Source organism: Choloepus didactylus, chromosome 11 (genome assembly GCF_015220235.1).
Source record: "Choloepus didactylus isolate mChoDid1 chromosome 11, mChoDid1.pri, whole genome shotgun sequence".
Lineage (NCBI taxonomy): Eukaryota > Metazoa > Chordata > Mammalia > Pilosa > Megalonychidae > Choloepus > Choloepus didactylus.
In genome coordinates, this window is record NC_051317.1 from 4,857,184 (window position 1) to 4,880,035 (window position 22,852).

General features: G+C 36.2%; 1 protein-coding gene across 3 annotated transcripts in view; it reads right to left on the reverse strand.

Annotated features, from left to right (window-relative positions):
* TENM2 (teneurin transmembrane protein 2) overlaps nt 1–22,852 on the reverse strand; it is a 1,024,030-nt gene that overhangs the window by 707,110 nt on the left and 294,068 nt on the right. For 2 of the 3 annotated variants that reach the window (XM_037799532.1, XM_037799531.1), the window contains exon 1: nt 19,415–19,566. The exons of the other annotated variant lie outside the window; for it this stretch is intronic. In XM_037799532.1, coding sequence (XP_037655460.1) covers nt 19,415–19,460 — 46 coding nt within the window. In that variant the 5' untranslated portion in view covers nt 19,461–19,566. Of the gene's footprint in view, nt 1–19,414; nt 19,567–22,852 lie in introns of those variants that run through there. 3 annotated transcript variants of the gene reach the window in all.

Below are 22,852 nucleotides of genomic sequence, written 5' to 3' on the forward strand. Positions count from 1 at the left end.
CTAGAAGAGAGAGATCTACTTCATGACAACCCTGGCTTCTAGAACCATATTCAGTTATTACCCTTCCACTTGGGGTAGACTAAGCATTATATTTTTATAGATTACATATTTTAAAGATTAAAATAAAATACCATGTGCTTTCTCAGGTTTGCTGCCCACATATTGCAGTAAGGTGCGAAGTCTGATGTCATCTATCAATGGGAAATACAAATTCTATACTGGCTGGCTAAAGACAGAAGGACACAGAAACTACCACCTGGTATTGCATGATATGATCTTAATATGGTTTAATTTTAGTAGTAGATGGATCAAGCCAGTTTTCTAATCCACTAGCAGATTTAAAGAATTTAAGCTCTGTATTTTAAAAATTGTTTCACTTTTATGCAATGTTTCTTTTCCATCAGTCAGTGGACACGTAACTTAAAGAATGAACAAGGAAGTCTAGTTATACATGAGAAATGTCACATCTCAGCAAAGAGAGGTACCACAGTTATCTCTAAATCTCCATGTGGTTATCACCCATTGATATTTGTGTGACATGATTAGTATGGTGTGTCAACATGAGAATTTCCTTGAAGTGAGAAAGAAGAAAGTAGCAAATATTCTTGCTCTATAATGACCCAATTCAGGAATGCTTGTGAAAATTAATGCAAAGACCTACAATGGGGTTGACCTCAAACCCTAAAAGATGTGGCTGTAACCAGGGCATCCTTTACAATGTCGGGAATATTTCTATGAACCCAGTGTACCGACTGAAAGAATAAAGTGTCTATGTTATTCTCTAAAGGCAAATCCCAAACTTAGAGTGTAAATGAGGAATAAAAACTCACAGCTTTAATTTAACTCTCAGTTCCCAACTTTTCTTCCCAGACAGACAGACACCTCAAGCAATGGAACTGAGCAGCATCCCATGGTCTTGGGCTAGGCTTATAGAGAAGGATGATTTGGCAAATAGCATAGGGCTTATAACCCCTGAAGACAACAGTTCAAATGAAACCTTATTTCAAGGGGCCCAAGAGGAGAGGCATTATTTATGGCCAGAAAATATGATTAAATTAGGGGGACATGAGTAGAAGAAGAAGGTCTATTAAAGAGGGCAAAACATGGAAAGTTTCTGCAAGGCTATGACCGTTTTTACTAAACACATATATTCTTATCATGAATGAATGAAGATGGTCAGATTAAATATTCCTGAGTGATTCAATTTAAGACCAAAATTCCTCTTATTTATAATAGCTCCAAAATGAAAGGACCTCCAATCTCCAAGAGTAGGGAGCTATTTCCACAGGGACATTGACTCTGTCTGCTTTATCTGTTACTGAATCACAAGAAGCTAGGAGAGGGTCATGTATAGAAGGAACAATTGTTAAATATTTATTTAAGGAATAAGTGCTAAATGAATTAAATAAATCACACATTTTATAACATGAAATATCATGTCATTATTAAAATAAAGTTTTTAAAGTATGGAAAAGACTTCTGTGATAACCAATTTAAAAAGTAGGTTACTAAATAAGTGTGACATAAATCTCATTTTATGAAACATTTTATAGTGTGTGCATAGAAAAACATCTCAACCATATTTCCCCTTAATTTGGAGCATTAAGATTATGAAGTAAAAGCAAATATTTGCTTTTTACAAATTTATAAAGAATATGCATTTTGTTTACATAAAAAGAGTTTATCTTTAAAAATACAATAAAAGTGAAGACTAGTCAACATAACTTTGATTACACCCACCTCAAGCTCATGGGGCATATCAGAAGCTTCCAAATTCAAACCTTTGGAAGTGAACAAGGTTTGGTGAAGGAAAAATACACCTGATAGGCAGAATGAAACCACATCTCTGAAGTACCCATTGTGCGAGTAAAACGTCACAATCAATGTTAAATTGCATGGGTAACCAAAACAAGGATTGAACTGATGTTTCTAAATACACTGAAGCGAAAAAAAGCCAGGAAGGATCCAGGCCACCTAATACTATTAAGTTGCATCCTATAAATAACACAGTTTAGAAGACCCACAAATGGAGAATTACAGTAGTCTAGACTTAAAGTATTAAAGGGGTTTACCAACATTGTCACATTGTTCTTGCTGAGCTGGGACTTCGCTTCTAGGAGGAAGAAAAGATGCTCCAGTGACAGTCGCAGGATGTTTACTCATTGATGAATCAGATGTCAACATGACACAAAGGCACTTAAAACTTTGGGATGCTTTTAAAATCACATTCTGTAAACGAGTTACCAGAGAAGCAGCCTCACTTGGCAAGCACTTCAAGCTGAGGAACTGAACTTTGATGCGATTTTGATTCAGTTTCATCAAATTGTGTGACAGCCTTCAGTGCTCAACCTGAATAAAGCCCTCATGGCAAAGTCCTCATGGCTTCTTCTCTTCATCATTTATTGGCGTATGCTGCAGCGTGGAATCAATGCCTTCTGAGAACGGCTGCAGCTCTTTATTTCAACTCCCTCACAGCATTTTCCTGTTCTTCTACTTTACTTATTTGGATGCTTACCCTCTCAATGGTGTGCATGAAAATATACTTAAATTGCAAAGCATTATGAAATTGTTACTTCTTATTGCACCACTGCAAGATGCTTGAGAGCAGGGAATATACCCTATTGATTTTTCTTGTCAGTGATTATCAATAGTCATGCCAATATCATTTTGTGAGTTGCTACGCTACGCAGAAATTGTGCTAAGGACTCTGCATGCATCCTTTCTGCTGCTCAGATTTTCCTGCAAGGTATTGTTCCCATTTTACAGACAAAAACTGATCTGCAAAAAGTGTAATTTATTTGCAAAATCATAGAGCTGCTACACGTGATGAGTATGTCATACTGCATCCTGCAACTACAACTACTAGTAATCGTAAGTAAATGGTCAGTGAGTAAAATGCTGCACAATCCATCTCTAAAGATGTGAATAGAACTATCTTTCATTCTATACCTAAAGGAAACAGGATTCACTGGGAATTGAAATTGATTGCAATAATGCCTTTTGCATTTGAAAGCTCAATATAAATTGCATGATTGTTTAATTGCTATTACTCTCACCCCATATCAGAAACAAGACAAAACAAAAAAAACCAAACAATCTGTCCCCCTCCCCCAATTTAGCAAATGGTATGTTGCTGATTAAACCTGGGAGAAGATGAGTTCAAATTAATCAAACAAGGTTTTATTGTAGAACTTGTTAGACCCTTTAATATGATAATAATCATTGCAAAAGTGCCAAGAAACGGCTACTATGTGAATTATTTCTCAAACTTATTCCACCAAGGAAACCTTTCTTTGTGGAGTTTCTTACTAGGAAAGCTAGAGCACTCAGAATTATTCATCCTGCTCAGTCTATTTATTGTTTACACACAAATGTATAAAGACCAACCACATTAGATCAGAATTTAATTTTGTGCAGTTATATTTCAGGGGATGTAATCTGGCTCTTGGTAGACTAATATTATGAGAACTTTTTAACTGTCATGTATTATTTTCTCAAGAAGAAAAGAAACTAAACGTGAGAGAATTTTCTGTGTTACTGTATATAAATAAATAAGGTACATTTCATGAAAGTCTATGAAAAATGTCTGCATAAGAAAAATGAAAGAGAAATGGGTCAAAACATCAAACCCACATATTCAAAAAGGAAGAAATATTTTACTGATAAAAAAACACTAAATTAAACAGAGCATCAAATTAAAGAGAAAAATATGGTTATAGCATGGCAACATTTTCCCACTTTTACACATGTATATACAGATACAACTGAATAATAGAGATGGAAATTAAATAAAATTGCATTAAAATATGTGTTTATATGCATGAAATATATGCATTTAAAATGGGTATTCAAGATTGTTTTGATATAATTATTCTGTAGTTTATTTGGAAGACTAAACAAATACGAGTTAGCAAGACATTCTGAAGAAAAGAGAAATAAAGAGGAGGGGCTCTATTATATTAAACTTACTATAAACCTACAACAGTGCAAAAACAAACAAACAAATCAAAAACAAAAACAAGGACGTCTTATAGACCAGAAAGCCTTCAAATGGACCCTATTTCATAAAAAAAATGAGTACAGAATACACATGAGTATCCAGCAGTAGATTAACTATTTAGGGAAAATAGATCCTCATCTAACACTAAAAACAAATTTCTAAATGGATTAAAAAGCTTAATTTTATCATAGCATTATTTTTTAAATTATTGAGGAAAAATATAGTACATAATTACTTGACCATGTAAGATTTTTTTTAACAGAGAACCAATCCAAGATATGTAAAATCTTAAATCTTACTACATAAACATTTTACATATCTTTATGTTAAAAAAGAAAAAAACAAAACTATCAGGGTAAAGTATTAGGAATGAATATAAGTAGACGTTTACTATATCCTAAATATAGTACCAAAAAATATTAAGAGTACTTATATATAAAATTTTAAAAACCAATATTTTTAGAAAAATAAAACAAGCAGAAAATTCAGTGGAAAGTGAATATCTCAATCACATAAGCTCAACAGAAATAGCTAAGATATAAATTAAAACTATTAATACACAGGTAGATATGATAAAAGTGGCACACCAAAATATTAACAGTATTAATCTTTATACCGTGGCATTTCAAAATTTGTAAAATGTTCATTTACTTAATTTGGGTCAGAAAAAAATATTGGGGTAATTTTTATCCTCTTTAAAGTTTTCTGAATTTTCTGCAAGGATCACTCTACTTTCATAGTTAGAGAATACATATTTAAACACATTGTGCTAATTTCTGTTGCCATTGTAAACTTATTGGAGAGTGTATTTCCAAGAAAGCCTGGATGGAATAAGGTATAAAATATGATATTAAGCATTCCTATGTGTTCCAAAGTACAATTCACATTACTTTTGAATTCTGATACTAGTCAGGAAAAAAAAAAAGCACTATTTAGTGTTATGAAGAGTCAAGTTTCATTATTGCTGATACTCAACAAGTGTTAAACATCAACTGAGCATTGAAGGAGCACTGTACAGAGACTACAGGTGGCAGGTGTGAGGCTTTGTGAAGATATTAAAGGTGATGTATCATTGTCTCATGGAGAGAGACATAGGATCCTCTGATTTTTATATTCCTTGGTAGATCAGAAGGAAAGTTCCAAGAACAAAGGGACAAAAGGAGTTAAACGGAACCCAATAGTAAATGAGAAACACAAGTCCACACTCCACTTGTTGAATAACCAGGTTCCCCCATATTGTCCTTTACAAAACAGTAATTCTACATAGATTCTACATATCTGGTCCATGGATTTAGTATTTCTTTGCATATGGTCTCATGTATATGTGCTGGTTTTTAAATATTATACCAGTATGTAGATTTTATTACTTTATTTTATGTTTGTGCCTCCCAAATGGTTGACGGGACAGAAATAGATTGAAAAGACAGTTCATAATTAAGGATCCAAAGGAAATAGTATCTCTTAACAAGACTTATTCATATCAATTCATTTGAATGAAAACTGATTCCATCTGTAGCGACATAATTACCTTCCAAAGTGAATTTCACTCAACACACCCAATTGATGGAAAGAAGTGATACCATCATGGTCTGTCTAGAAATATGGTAAGTGGTATCTCAAATTCAGGAAACTCAATGCATGAATAATCAAGGAATACACAAACTATTCTATACCAAGGCACCATATCTAAGCACCACCTGATACCAGGCTTATGCTATTACCGTCAATCAGGTGGGCAATTAAGATACCTAGAACATGAAGACAAGAAGAATTTCCTTCCCTTCAAACACCAGTTTTCTCCTACATTATCCAATACACGTGTTCATATTGCATTTAGGTTGCACACTCATTTCATTTATGATGAAACATATGGAAACTTAATTCTCTGAGAAGGTAAACAATAAACCCTGGGAATATCACTCTCTTTCAGCAGACTGAAATCCTCTGATCACCTGCCGCAATTCCCTGCCTTTTTCTGAGCTTATTTGCCTCTTTGGATCTCAGCATGTGATTCTCATTAATGGCAGCAGAGGGGGAGCTGGAGTGCCAGGTGAGCATGCTTGGACATTAAACTAGACCCCTGCAAACCACCAGGCTCAAGGGATAAGGTGAGAAAGTGGGAATTTCCCAGTCCTAGTAATGTTTTCTGACATACAAAAAGGGAAAATAGTTACACCTTTCACTGCATCACTGTTGGAAACTAATTTGTTTTGACATTCGGAGAAGTAATCTGATGTTCATATTTATTCCGGGCGGGGAAAAAAAAAGCTGTATTAGCTAAAAACAAATTTCATGAATAAAACCATGGATATAGAATCAAACATATACATCCACTGAAATGTAAGAAATTAACTGTTGCTTCATAAACTTCTCTTTAAAGGAATCTGATTTGTATCACCTTGAAACCCTTCCCTACTTCTCTCTTGGCACTACTAGCACCCAGGACACAGCTGTCTCCATGAACACATGGAAACATTTTACCCAGAACATTAGCTCGCATTAATCCGAACCACTTGTTTCATGCTTCTCCTTCCAAAAAGCCTTATAAATGATCTTGATTGAAGAGCTATTTCAATACTATTCTTGGCACAATGACAGTCACTGAAAACCTTTCTGAGCTACAGCCTGTTTCACAACAAGCTTATGCAACACCTTATTTACTTATCTTCAGTTAATGAAAAGCTAATATCTAAAGCTCTATTTAAACCTTAAGAATCCCCAAATTACTCTCCCAATCTCTTCTGGTTGGGAAAGGACAACAGAAATATATTGGGCTTTAAAGATACAGAGAGAAGGGGGGAAAACCCTAATGAAAACCACAGTGAGTGAAAAGGGACTGGGAGTTACAAGTATTAAAAGAGATGAATTGCATTAACCCCTGCCCTTCCCCATTATATTCACTGCCCAATGGAAACAACAACAGAATTACTAAAATCCCACACTCTCTAATGGGATGGTAATAGGATTCCAAGGCCATTAGGGTAGGGGCAATCCATATTTTACACTGTAATAAGCTCAGACTAAAGATGTTGCACCTCCTCCTCGGAGCTCAACAATTACCAATTTAATAATAACAAATCTACGAGCACTTTCAAAACTCCAAACTAAACCCGAGTTAAAAGTCAAAGGTCTATTTCTTTTAAACTGTATATATTTTTGTGACATAAAATTATCTAAGTTGGAATCCTTCATTTTTTTACTCTGATATTGACTATTAGTCATCTCAGAATGCTTTGAAAATGAGGGATTCTGTGTTGTTATGAGGTGGTTATGATTTTTTACAAATTGAATCTACCTGCTCATGGCAAGGACATTCCATTTTTAAAAAGAAGGTTTTATTATCTAGAAGAAATATAATAAACTACTCTTGGTATTAAGAGTTTCCATGTAAACTGTACAAATGGATTTAATAGGACACTCTTTTGAGAGAGAAAAGAAAGGAGATGGAGAGACGGAGAGACAGCCTCACACCACCCTCATGGAAGCAAACATTAGGGTAAGGATTATATATCAAAAATTAAAACAGATGGAAACTGCATTTGTGAAATCTAATCATCTAATATGCCTATTGCTAGGAGGACTGTAAACTGAGCAGCCTTTGAATACTTATTTTTATAACTTAAAATAATTATTTTATAATTTTAATAATGTTTCTATCAAATTGTTATCTATGTAACTTCTAGGGTAGCTGTAAGATTGCTTGCATCTCTGAAATAGAGTGAGTGCATTTTTAGGAACATATTTTCATTGATGAGTTCTGAAATTTTCAACAAAGATGAAGAAAATGATTTGTTTATTATTAATTTCCACATGTTCTTCTCTTTACCTTCTCTGACACAATATTAAGAAGAAAATCCCCAATAAGAGATAGCAAATAATACTGTTCTGTAGTATAACAGCTAGCCCTTCTATGCTTTATAAAGTAGGCTTTGCTTCATTCTAAACAATAATATTCCAATGCTGCTTTAATCATATGAATATATGGGATATTTTCATCTTATACACTTTATAAAATATTCACCTCCATAATGTAAACAACAATAAACAACATTGAATACAATAGGGTTAGATAACGAAGGCAACAGGTATTTTAAAAATAATAAGGTGAAGATATAATATCTAAATGCTCTTTCTAGGATGTTCCTTATACCTCTCCACCAAAATCATCCTAAATTTGCAAATCAAGAGGTAGTCATACCTGGAATGCAGTTCAGTATAAATTGTAACAGATTAAAACCAGCCAGACCACTCATTCCTTAATTCCAAGTCCTTTGTTAATCATACTTCAGGGTAATGTGGGAATAATTTTCTATTTTGAGGGTGTAGCTTTACAAAAATGGCCAATCAAAAAACCAAACAGAAGTGAAACGGGTGCTCAGACAACAGCCCTATGTCCCGGAAGCTGCTTGATCATTTAAATATGCCCTTCTAGGCAGATTGATACTGTGGGAACCTGGAAAAGCTTGTATCTACTGCTGTAACACCAGTGACAAGCTAGACACACATGCTTCCTGCCTTCACTGAGCTTAAAAGCTTATATGGATATGGACAATTAAATGAACAGTTATATAAAATGAGAATTGCTCTATAATAAGGTAAATACCTTGTTATTTATCTTATATTTAACTTAAGCCAAAGGGTGTTAAAAGGAGGATTAGCACCAATTAGGGTCTTTTCATTATAAACAAGCAAGGACAGTTAGATCTTACATCAGAACTCAAAGAACATATTAAAACATTAAGGGAGGACAGTTGGAAAAGAAACACAAAAAAGTTTGACCTGGTGTCAGAAGATCCTTACATAAAGTGGCCTGATCCCACAGACCCAATTAAAAACAAATCAATGTATATTTATTCTGCATCATTGATTCTGAATCTCCAGTTCCTAACAAAGTGCCTGATAGCGAGTAAGCATTCAATCTATATTCATGGATGCAATTCTCAGAGTCATAGCCTCATTCAGCAGCTCTGATATCCAAGGTTTGACATCTTGAACACAGTCACTGGAGTGGAGAGAGGTAGTCACCTCTTTTAGGCTTACCCCCAAACAAGCCCGCCTTTCATCATAGATAACATCATCAGACACGAGGGAGAAAACAGTTAAAATGTGTACTATCCCCACCATCTGCTCTGGTACTTAGGTACCTGGATCTTTTTCAGCATGAATAAGGAGAGGCACACGGTGATTCTTGAGGCTAACTTCCATGAGTAAGGCTTGAGCCCACACACAGACATTAATCCTTCCCCAGTTCTTGAAGATGTAACATTGCCATTTAAACTTATCAATGCCCTGGGAATATTTATGTATTTAAACATTCATTCAACAGTTATTGCTTAAATAAACTTTATGCTCTCAGGTTATTTTACTAGACACCAGTGATACAACAGTGGACAAGCTGAACACACATGGTTCCTGCCTTCACTGAGCTTAAAAGCTTATGTGGAATATGGAAAATTTAAAGAGCAGTTACATAAAATGAGAACAGTGCTATTATAAGGTAAATGCACTGTTACTGATACAGACCAAGGAGGAAGGGAGATTTAAATTGAGAACTAAAAGATGAATAGGAGCTAGCCAGGGGCAAGCTAGAGTGTTAAGAAGACAAGAAGGATGAGCATCTGTGAAGGCACAGGTATGAAGGCTGAAAGAACTGAAAGAAATTTTGTAGGGATGGAACGTAGAATGTAGAAGCTTGGGATGCAGATGTCGGGGCACAGGAAGCAGGGGAGATGATTTGTGGGAAGCATCAATTTTACTGTAAACTCCTTGAGGACAGGAAATACATTGTATCTTCCTCATTTTATAATTGACAGCAAAATGAGTACATTACCCATTGGAAATGCTCCACCAAGTGAGTAGATTACCCATTGGAAATGCTCCATCAATACTTACTGAATATCTACTGGGGATTTCCTGGTGATGACTGAAAAAAAGCTTAAAGTTCTTTTAAATGCTTATGGTCACTTCCTGAAAATGCTCAGTATGCACATGTGTGTGTTTAATTGTAATGCTTTATTCACTGTTCCATAGGCCCCCATCAGTCCTGATTGTCTTATTTCTGACTACTCCTTTTTTGGGCATTCATCTTTGCAACCCCTAATTTAGGACTTATGGAAGAAAGCTAAGCTAAGAATGCAATCCTCAGTGGCATAAATAGGGAAATATGGGATTAGTTTATTGATGGATTAGTTCCAAGGGTTAGTGGTATTAATATGCAAGACATAATACTTCCAAGCCATGGCATGCAACCTCAACTTTAAAGTTAATCATTCATTCTCAAATCTGAATGCAATCTGAAGCCCTGCTGCACTGTTTTCCCTTACCTGGGATGGTGTGATATGAGGTACTGATAACTCCACTGTCAAATAGTTCAAAGCCCTACACCATCATTTTCTCTACTTTTTGTGCATGAGTTTTCTAGAGAAAAACTTGATAAACCTGCTCAACTGTGCAGCAATTTGCAGAGTGTCAACAATTTAACAATTTTAGCTTGCAATATAAAATAAAATCACAACTTTCTAATATATTTCCCAATATCAGGGGGATTTAGTTCAAAAAGAACCAATAAAGTTGCATCATATAAATCATCAGCTTATTCATCACTAAGAGTTGAGAGGACAGGATTGGTAGCTGAAAAGGAAATAGTATTTTGGATGTAACAGTGGAGTGTTTAAAAAACAATTTACCTTTTTGTTCTGGTAATATTTAAAAAAAATTCTTCAAAAAAAGTTCTGGAAAATCAGTCTGTTATAAAAAACCATAATAAAGTAATTACAGCTTGGGTTTCTGTCAAGGTTCCTGCCATGTGAATGTTCATTTATCTGAAATTTGCTTAAAACAAATAGATTAGATTCATTTCAGGAACAAGAGTGACATGACTTTTTTGTTAACGCTGATTAATGATTTCAGTTCCTAATGTCATTAGTCGACTATCATCATCTTACCACTTGAAAAATGGTCTCCAGAATTGCTGGGTCTCATCTAGACTTGAATGTTTGCCCATTTCTTATATTCTACTGACCTCTAGAGACTATATGTATGTGTGTATAAATCACATACAATATGCGATTATAAACACATAAAACATATACCTCATAAATGCTATACAAATTTAAAATAAAAAGATCTTATTCATGTAAGCCCACTTAATTCTAGAAAAATATGCACAATTGTTTACATACATTTTCAAATAAGACATTATGTGTGCATGTTTAATTCTAAATATGTTGGCAGTACTTTGCCTTGTATTCTCTGCTTGGATGAATGATGTATAGAATTCACAGAAAACTGAATATCAGGCAAACTGAACCTATATTTGGTTTGTGACTTGCATCAACAGTAAGTGGTAATAAAGAATTTAGACACTCCAGCCTATCTTTCCATAAAACCAGAATTTTATTCCATGAGGCCAAAATTATTTTTAATTGGATTTAGGGTATCAGATCATTTTATGTGAGGATCTTCTGTCCCCAACTCATACTCATCTGTGTTTCTTTTCCAGTGCTCCACCTGACCAAGCAAAATAGGTAATGTTTAGACATACATGAGTAAAGGCTCAAATGGCTTCGTTATCCATGAATTTTGGTTTTTCTCAATGTCTCTGGTTGTTACATATATCTGTGAGTGAAACATTCAACATTAAAATAATCTCCAATTGAGGACTAGATCAGGAACTCCTTAAGATTATATCTTGTTCATCTTTGCATTCCTGGCACCTGGTACACTCCCTGTCACATCATGGGAAATTAATAATGTCAGCTAGGAAACACACACACACACACACACACACACAATACAGTATCTTACGGGGGTGCTACGCCCATCCCTCCCTCTCGCTCTCCTCTCCCTCTTGATACACACATACAGACACAAACATTCTCCCTATATATGCATGTGTGTGTACACATATACATGTATACACACAAAGACAAATGATAAGAGGCGTCTCCTGCAAATACAGAGCTTGTAACTAGATTTGCCAATGATTTTTCTAATGCCAAGGTTTTCCATTTTCGGTTTTGGGTACTATGTTACTATTTAAATTCTCATTTAAAATATGTTTGAAAACTATCTGTCATTATACCACATCATCTGCTATATCTGAACATTTTAAAACCTCAAGTAAACTGCTTTCTATTGGACTCAATATTAATCTAGCGATAACAGAATACTTTTTAGTATCAAGGGGTAATACCACTCTCTGCTCTTTCTCAAGGTATATATTTTGTCACTGACATTACATTGTATATAATATATTTGGAAATGGAAACATTGTGTGAATTTTGGTTATGGACCTAGAAGCACAACCATTTATGGATGTGAATGTCTGTCAAACTGGAAGTGTTCAAGAGACGAGTGTATTCTTTAATGAGGCATTGTTACAAAGTAGCAGATATGACCACCAGATTTTGAAGACGCCCAAACCACAAATGATGTATGAGACTAGTAGAGGAAATCAAATTCTGCCTCTGTAGTGGTATCTAGTAGATAGAACCCTATGTTCCATCCTGCAAACTTGGAATGTAAAAGATGACGTCTGCACCTATTCTGTGATTACAGCCTCTTTGAAAATGCCAACTCCACTTCCTATCCTTTCACCATTTTAGCCGAGTTCTGATACCTAAGAGACATTCAAGTCTCTAAAGTCCTCTGGGAAAGTACAAACACTGCAGGGGCTCAAATTCCAAATAAAAATAATTAAAGATGAACTATCAGTCAGCTAATGATAGAAATGCAGGACTGGTGTTGAAAAATAGCTGGGATTTGGGAAATGATATTCTATTTTTTTCCCTAATGCTACAGTAATATGCTAATCAGAACTCTGAACCACTGCGGGAGGTACACCTACCGGATCCAAATGATCCTACAAAATTTGAGGTACTCTCAATACCCAACTGGTTAATACCCAAAGGTGATTGGACTGGGAGTGCAGTGTGGGTGGGCAGAGGGAAGATAAAAGCCAGAACAATGAAACCAGTTACTTGAGGTCACTCAGACTGGTTAATTCACTTTTTTGACCCTTAAGTTGGCAAAATGTTGGCATACGAGCAGTCACAGTAAACCATCCTGTGTAAATAGAAAGATGAGCTCCCCAAATTAAATTTAGTCAATCAACTTTAGTGAATGGTTTAAAAAAACCTATCCACTCTGACTTTTTACAGGATTAGCTCTTCTGAAGGATAATTCACTGGTTTGGACTTGGCTGCTCAAACACCCCCTTACATAGCATTAGAGGAGGTGCCAGTGATTAGAGAAATAATTCATGTCAGGTAGTTAGCGGGAAGACAGGGGAGTCAGACAGGAAATCTGGATAATCCCCATGCTGGAAATTCAAACCCTGGATAATCAGGATGGCAATTATGATTCTGTCCAGTTAAGAAAACTTGCAATCCATTCAGTTTCAAGCCTATAAAGTCACATTTCTCAAAAACTTGTATTTCAGCCTCCAATAGCTTAACAAGTTCTCCCTGCTAGATTGTCTCCAATTATAGAAATCTTTCCCCAGTACTAGGCTGCAGAAGTATATTAAACCTGTAGGTTACCATGTCGCTGCTGTTTTACAGAGCTTTACAGCACACATGCTCTCAATGTATGATGTAATACTACTGAAGCAATTCACCACAATCTGATAACACTGTTTGTTCAGCTCACAAATATTGTCTTACATATGGAGGGTAAATTGTATTTGAGGAGAAGGTTCAGAAGAGTAAGCAAAGGGAGGTACAAATAAACTTTAACTTCATCAAAACTTTATGAATATGCCAGAACCACCACCCCCCACGCACATACACATGCAGGATTTCATGGGTAATCGCAGGTCTGCTATGGATTTTAATAGATCTCTGGGCTGCCCAGCAATAATGCAGGAACTGAAATGACCACAGATGAGTGAGTCAGGGCAAGGTTCAGCCACAGCTGTCTGACAGTCACAATGGAGAAGAACTGAAGTCAACGGCGAATGACAGCTCCAGTGCAAGGTTCAACTTTGGTACTGCGTCAAAAATGTGGCTGGTACCTAGCAAATAACAGATAATAATAATATAGTTGCAAATTTGCATCATATTAATAAAAATACCTCCATAAGGCTGCATGAATGTCATGATCTAGATTTGTAAGTGCTGATTTTTCTAGGGTTTTCAGAACCCTCTGCCAACACACAGAAGCAAAACAGTCAAATGAGGCAGGCTGTAGGAAACAGAAAAAAAATCCACCTACATTCAAGGTACTAAACAATACTTTCTAAGCTTTTGGGATCTATTTTTCCCCTTGCATTGTAATGCAGTCAAGTGTATGAGTGACGCCTTTGTGTTTGATAATGTCAAGTGTGAATGTCATGGGAAGCCCCCCATCTCTGATGGTATTAAAATGGTGGGAAGATGAAAAGCTTTGAAAAGCAAATGGAACAAATTATATTAAAGTGGCTGGAGGACAAGGCAAACAGTCATCCAGAGTTTGGTTCCGAGGTGATAGTGGTAACCCTATCTGCCTGAATAAGCTGATAAAATAAGTATTTCTGAGGAAAAGGGTGGCACTCCACTTAATTGAATTACTAATTATTTTTCTCCTTTCTCATTGTGAAACTCAACTGAATGCAGGAAAACATCTTATATGTTTACATGTAAAAGCCCATTATATAGTTAGAATAGTCTCCACAACTCAGCTTATCAGTCAAATACAGTAGGCATCTAAGAGTTCAAGGTAAGTTATTCAAGGTTTATAGAAAGCAACTGACAACACAGGCAATTCAGAGAGGCAATTAATTCCAATAAATAAAGTATTTATCTTTTCAGAGAGAATGAAAACTCTCCAAGATCATAAAAATCCATCCCAATCAATGCCAGGAAACTAGAGAAGAACACAACACTAATTGATTATACCCAAACAGTATGGAGAGAACACACCTTCCAAACTACAGGACTCATCTCCAACAAATGGTGAAAGGTTTTCTTACAAAAACTTGAAAACAAATGCATATACACAAGATCCCTGCCTAATGACTTCTACAGTACATAGAAGAATTTGCAATAATTATAATAGGAAGGTGTTTCTCACAATCATTTTCCCTCTCCTTGACTATGTTTCTCATCCTTACCACCTATGTCTAGGCTAATCCAATAGATTACTGACTAGTTTCCAGCCTCTAGTTTAGGGGTTCTCGCTGTTTTTTCAACAACATCCCTAAAAGGTAAAATCATGTCCCACCAGTATCAATAGCTCATTAAGGCAACAATTTAATGGAAGAACAGAAGCTCTCTATGAAAGCATTTCAGAATCTCTGGGCTGGAAGACGCAGGATGTGACGGACTATTTCATTCCTCCCCATTCGTATACCAAGGTCTAACACCTCTGGATGCTTCCAGATCACTTCTCTCCAGTGGCTGTCAAATAAGCAGACCCGCCATTCAAGGTCCTCGATATCCTGGCACTACTCATTCTTTTGAGCAATACCTCCCACATAACCCCTCTGATTCTGCTGACCAGGATCATTTTGTGTTTTCACCTTCCACTCCTAACTCAAATGCTGCCTTCCTCAGTATCCTCACTACCTGTTGGAACCCAGCACATCTAAGCAACTAGGTATTTCTGCAGGTACTGCCTGCGTCCGTCCTTTGTCTTCAAGAGATTATAACCTCTGTGAGGAGACAGACTTAATGCTTCGGTGAAAGTACTATTTGGCACAGTTAAGCTCATAGTGCTTTGCACCTATCAGTGCTGAATAACTATCATTTAAAAGAAAAACAAAAGCCGAGAGCCACTAAACCAGAAAAAGAAATTGAAATCTCCCGCCAAATTGTAAAGCTTTCCATATTTAAAAACAGGGAAAAGAAAACAAAAACACCACTACCTCGGGTCAAACCCAAAATGTATTTGAATCAAAGCAAAAATATCTAGAATAACCTTACCCCAGCAGACTTACAGCGCTAATTACAAAATAGAAGTAGCTGACATGTATGCCTTCTAAACATAAGCTTTTTCCTCCCGGAAAAGAGAAATGAATGGGTGTTAAATCAAAACATCCTATGGAGCATTTCACACCTCAGGAATGAAAACTGACAAAGAAGTGCTTCAACGCAAAAGAAAAATAAGCTCAGTCTGTTTAAGGTAAGAAAACATGAAAATACTACAATGTAAGTTGCCCCCTCATCCTATGTGTCTTTGGCAATACCCAAGGTCTCCCTAGGATTGGAAAACATATACATACATATATCTGTACACTTCACTTTCACAATTGAAATCAGTTAATTGATCATTTCCAAAAATAAATATTCCCATGGATAGAGGTCAGGGTTGCCTGAAATTGCATCAGTTGGTGTGTGGGTACTATAGTCCTGGGCTCCTCTGGGACGTCTTTGTCATTTTATCAGAGTGATTACCAGCAGAGTAGTTCCAGTGTGAGTCCTCTCCAGCACCTAGCGCTTTTGCTTTCTCTCTTTCTCTCTGCATTCCTATTTTCTCCATCAAGCCTTGTAGCTTGTGCTTTGGAAATCTGGCACTTTATATCCAACGTTAATTACATTTCCTATTCTGAGGAAAATCCTATTGGGCTAATTTTTCAAACTCATATAATGAAAGAACTTCAGTGACAAACCAAGTCGGTTTTCAATTGTTTTACAGGTAGATCTATTAAGCACTTAATATTCAGTGGGAAAACAGTCTCAGAGCAATGAAATTCTATTACTTTAGAAGTTGCATGCTTTTAATTTCTTAATATTTCATTACATGTTGGCAACTGGTGCATATTTTTATAATGTGTTTGATCATTTCTCTTCTCAGGGTATTCTATTTCAGTTCTTCCTCTGACATCATATTTGCATGTTAAAGGGTTTTAGCATTCAGGGATGAAATGTTCTGAATAGTAATGTGCAGTTAACTTGATTTTTTGAAAACAGAAAACAGCAAACAGACATTATATATAGGGACTAAAGAGAACAATCTCATAATTTAAAATTCTAACTCAAGTTTTAGTAGCTTTCTATAGAACATCATAAAAGTTAAAGATTCAATATAATTCATTAGTTAGAAAATTATGTAAAATGCTATCAGCAGAGTTTGGGGAGAAGGCTTGTTTTCCTTAGCTTTTTCTAATTCTACTTCATTTCTGTTTTTTTCCTGTTAAAAAAAAAAAAAGATCTTTTCTTTGCTCTCCAGCAACATCTACTGGAAAAGTCAGAAAAATGCTATTTATATGAATCAGATAGTTTGAGTAAGGATAGCTTTGATTACCATCTGCCTAAAAAGTGCACACTGGAACTATCATCCAGTTTACAATTGAAATATTTCTGCCTACTTTAATTCTATTTATTTCTCTAGGAGAAGGACAGTGGCTCAGTGATGCAAATATATAAGCTGCAACTTCAAATTTATCATCTCCTCGCCTCGAAGAAGTTATTTTCATAAATATATTTAAAAATCATACATGATACAGACAACATGTTTCTCCTGACACATCCTGCCAACACTTGCCACTTATTTAAGAAATAACTATCTGTGGCAGAATAACAGCACTCACTCAATAGGTAAAGCTAGAGTCAGAGAATAGATTTTAGGCAAGAAAGCTATGTAGAAAACTGAATTTGAGAAAAGCTACTTCAAGATTCTGCAAAGTTTATTACATGAGTTGGGAAAATAAAAACGAAAACCACATGTGACATGATTTTTAAAACTCACTACGCTACCACCAGCATGAATACTTTGCACATTCTATAGCATCTTTCCATGCTCTTTTAACTGTGATGGAAAAATTAAGTTTTCCCACACCTGTATCAGGGGGTTTTCCCAAGGAACTTGTATTGGAGAATATCTCCGGATGATAAAGTGTGACTATACGTTGGTCCATTTAGTCTCCACACCCCAATATTCAGCAGCTCTTAATATCCTCATAACATTGGATTCCTGGGGCTGCACCCACAAGATGCCATTAGATGGTCTGGCAAATACAAGCCAAGCCAGAGTAAGGTACTGAGGAGCAAGTCCAGTTTGGAAACTCGGGCAGAAAAATCTGATCATCAAACAAATACATAAATTATCCTCACATATATGGTTGCTGAAGTCAATAATACCATATTATAGCAGTTCTTTCTGGGACCAACCTTGTGGAGACATTGAAGTCACCTTTCTGTATTTCCTTCCAGAGAAGCATTCTTTTAATAGAATTTTGTATACTTTTAATACTCAGCTTTTCCCATCCAGAAACATTCACTTAAAATGAATTAAAACAATCTACATCTTTGATAAACACCTGGATATAAATTGGATTTCTATTATCCTTAAATTAAAAAAAAAAAGCAACTCTGCTCATTAGAGATTTTTTTTTTTCCATTTTCAAATCTCAGTTCATTCATGCTGGTAATACATTTTAGCAGCAGAGGCAATGAATGCAAAATCAACAAAGATTGAGGTGCAAAACAAACAATCAAAACTTTAAAACAACAACGGCAACACAAATCAGGTGCTGGGAGATTGGACTGTATTGCATCTTGTGTTTGTTCAATGCTAAAATAGATGTGTGCCTTTTAAGCCTCATCCCAAAGCTCTTTAAAGGAGAAATGCCATCAAATATAATCCAAAACTCTCATTCACAGAGCACAAAAGGGACATATTCCTACAAGCCACCTACAGAAGTCCACATGTATTCTATTTTTAGGGTCCTAATGCAAAGTTCCTACTTGAGACTGATAATTAGCTCCCTTCATTATTGAGCTGCTCACAATTCAGAAAGGCTTATCAAACAGCACCTTAACTCCCATTTCAAACTGTCATAATTCTGCTATCCTAATTATTTACTGGATCCTTTTTAAAACATGCCCTAACCTGATGTTTTAACTTCATCTTTCATTTGGGATAACACTTAGTCTCCATTTATGAAACATCAACTGGACACAGGTTAGGTAGATTGATAAATGAAGCGCTTTACTAACAAAGATCCAAACCAAACAAATTCCAGCAGCTAGACTTAAATAAACTCTACCCTTGCTTAAACCTCCTGTGAAAAATTAGTATAACGTATCAGAAGTTAAGTTAGAAGAAAAATCTCAACGCTAGCTGCTCCCACGGTTTAAGTCTGGGAGTTGAAAAACAGTATTAATTGGATTATTTTTTTTCCCCGTTAGGTGTTTAGAATTTAACATAATGCAAAGTGCTATTCTGATCAAAATCATCTTTCTCATCTCTCCCCTTAAATAAAACAGAGGCGAAATCGCTCAGTACAAATGCATTTACTATACAAATCTATTTTCAATTGAATTTGCTGCATGCTCTAATTCATCAAAATTAATACAGGTACTTTCTATGTTAAACAAAAGGAAGCCGACTGAAAAATCGGCTTCAGCTGCGGATGCCTTTCTCAATTATAAATCTGTGAAAACAGAGATTTAACTAAACCACTCGGTCAAACCCTCCGATCGGCGCTCTTACCTGCCTCAGCTGAAGGCTTCCTTCCCTTGTTAGCAGCGTGCAGCATCTCTAGCTCGCCCCAATCCTCACCAGCGGTCTCAAATTTCACGGCTAAGTCCACCCCCCGCCTTTTTTTTTTTTTTAACCCCTTTTCTTTTTTCTTTTTTTTTTTTTTTTTTCACCCCAGCAAGAAAATGCTTATTGAGAGTGATTAGTTTTTGTTGTCCCTTTTAAGTCTCTCCTGCGGAAAGGAACAGGGGAGCAATATGACGCCACCTTTTAATCTTTTGTAAGAGTGAAAAGGCAGAAAAGGAACGCTCGATCAAACTGAGCTGCACACATGACTAAAACTCGCAGGAGAGGCTGCTGCTGCCTGGCGAAAGCACCGCTAGGCTTGAGTGTAAGAACAGAGAAGAGGGGAGAGTCAATGGAATGTGACAACGTATGTGCATCAAAGGCAGGAGGAGAGAGAGAACAATAAGCAGAGGGAAAGACAGCGAGGAGATAGGGAGAGGAGAGGGAGAGGAAAAGAGAGAGCGAGAAGGAACGGAGAAAAGATAGAACGGTTTTCAGGCAAAGGATTCTCAGAATAAAACCACAGTGCAGTGTCTGGCAGCTTCTGTTTTTATCTCAGCGAGCATGATACACTGCCTCTCTCATTTAGAAACACATTCGTGTATCTTCCAGGTTTGAAAACCGAGATAATCGTAATGTGTCTCTGGTTTTCTGATTGGCATTTAACTGGGTGGTGTACCTGTGATTTTTTAGGATTCATTTATGTGCAATTTATTTCGCATATTTATTTATGTAGGCAAAAATGAAAGCTGCTAATTTCTACGGCAATTTGCAATGTAGTTTTACTGGCAGATGGAACTCTACGGGTAAACAAAAGAAGAAACAAATGCTTAGTTTTGATAATTGACCTTAAAAAAAAAAAAAGCCCACACCAAAATATCAGCACTTGCAAAATCTCTGTTTCCTGATTCAAGTTTAAAAGGTGTTTCTCTCCATTAGTTTTATTAATAAAGGCAAAATAAATGGGAGGGCAAGATGTGTGAATGCGTGTTGGAAAAGAGGCTATTAGGAAAGTGAAAACCTAAATTCTTTCTGATTTGCCTCCAAATGTGACTACAGGCTTGCTTTCTTGAGTCCTGGAACAGAGTTTTGAGTCACTATTTCTACACACTTTCACTGCATCCTTCTGTGTTCCTCTACTAGTTTAAAGTAGGTTACATTTTTTTTTTTAAACAAAGTAAAAAAGAAATGATTCTCCCTTTCAAATAGTTTCGTGTTTTTACCAGCTTTGTTCCATTTCTACTCATCTCCTGCCACATGGGGGCTATGATTACACAGTTAAATTCCCTCAGTCACCTCCTTTATAAGGATGTAAATTGCTTATTCCAAGGTCAAGTATTTTGTATAAATTATTGGTGAAAACAACTACTTGTTTTCCATGGTAACCTGACCTAAAGCAGTAGTAAGCCAGCAGAAAGAGGAGACGCCCAAGCTTTTGACTGACCATCTCTTCCAAATTAAGCAATTCCGATATCAAAAGGTAAATTCTGTGTGCCCCACTTACAAGTTATTTTTGAAAAAATAAATAAAAACTAAATCATGCCATCTCAACTAAGGTGTATTTCAGCAATATAGTCATGGTATTTCAGAGTTCCTATGCAGGCCTCCAGATACTGAATGAAAATTAGTTTAAGAATAACAACACCCTCTTCTCCTACCTCAGCTGCACTGCTGCATTCAAAGAGGGATTGTTCGATCTTGTTCAACTGGAAATGCCATCATTTTCATGGTTTGTAAGTAGGAGGATATGTTTTTAACTCAGACTCAACGAAGTAACCCTCTCACCCCCTAGAAAGTGATCAGGATGAAACCCTACTTATCATCAAGGCAGAGCAGAGAATGGAGAACACAGGGGATGAATAGAAGACAGCTGCCCAGAGAACAGAGCGTGCTCTGACGTGGAAGGGAAAGGAAGCTGCAGGGACCAGCCAGTAGCAAGGGAAGTGGTACCGTAGTAAATCCGGAATTCTCTGCAGACATTTTGCAGAGAGTATTGGAAGCAGCTTCCTTTAAATGGCATTATTGATACAGTTCCCATACTTAAAATTAACTTTATGAAGGGAAGAAGTGGACTGAGAGTTTTCTGCCAATAAAAATAAAGACCTGGTTATACAAAGATAAAACTATTTCAGTGCAATAAAATCAGGGGAAAGGGGTGAGCAGGGGGCATATTGAAATAGGATCAGCAAAACATATTCAGTGAAAAAGAAAAAGAAATCAAGGCCAGTCAAAAACCGATTTTTTTTTTTTAAATTTAAGCTATAAATCACTATCAGTGTTTTTGCTTATTTTTACCACTTCTTTTGTGAAGAGATGGGTACCCTGTACAGGTATCATTTGTAATATGTCATGCATGATTTACACTTATGTATCTTGATGGAGGGGTATGATCTGACTAAACAGGGATAACAAAAGTAGACCAAATAAGTTTAACACGTATTGGAATGTGACTTTTAAAGATTCATTTCTCTTTGGGCGAGCTATATGTTCATGGATATATGGTGGAGTATGATATGATGGGTGAACGTTCAGTTTTTGGAATCTGACTGCTTGGAATCGAATCCCAGCTCCACCACTTGCTTGCTATGTGACCTTGAACAAGTTATTTAGCCTCTCTGTGGCTGAATCCTCATTTAAAATGGGTGTAATCAAACCATGCACCTTATGCATATGGTTGTTGCGAGGAATAAATAACATACATGCTGTTTTGAGTTTTGTTCCTAGCATACAGTAAGTGCTTCATAAATGTTAGCTACTACTATTAGGAAATTCATCCAGTGTCCAGTGGCTCTTTTTCTTTTTCTTTTTGAATGACTAACATGGACAATGTTTTATCACCTTGAAATGGACAACTCACAAAGACTTTATTTCACTCTGACCTCTCCTGTAAGCTCTAGTTATTTAAATGCCCTCTGGGTATTTCTACTTGGATAACATACTTAAAACTCAAGAAGTTCTAAAAGCAAACTCAGGAGCCCTCCCTCAAAGTTCAAATTCTGTCATTTGTGTAAAGTATGTAAATCTCAGTGTTGCTCAGGGCTCCCTTCGTTCCTTTCTCTCTCATCATTCAATCATCCATATCTATCAAATGTCAGCTCCATATCTCTTAAATTTATTGTTCCATTTCCAGATCCTTAACACCTTTTGATCTGTGTACTCTTTCTGGACTTTTGCAATAATCCTTTAATACAACACTTCTCCACCTGCTTCTTTTCTGTCCTGACAAATGTGAAGTCGATTTTCAAATACAGCACCCACTCCCAGGGACTTTCCTATAGTCCCTCCCTGATTGTACCAGACTGTAGCACCACCTCCTTTCTCAATCTCAAGAAAGCATTTGGAATCTACGTGAAGGACGGTGACATTAGTATAGGTATGACCTTG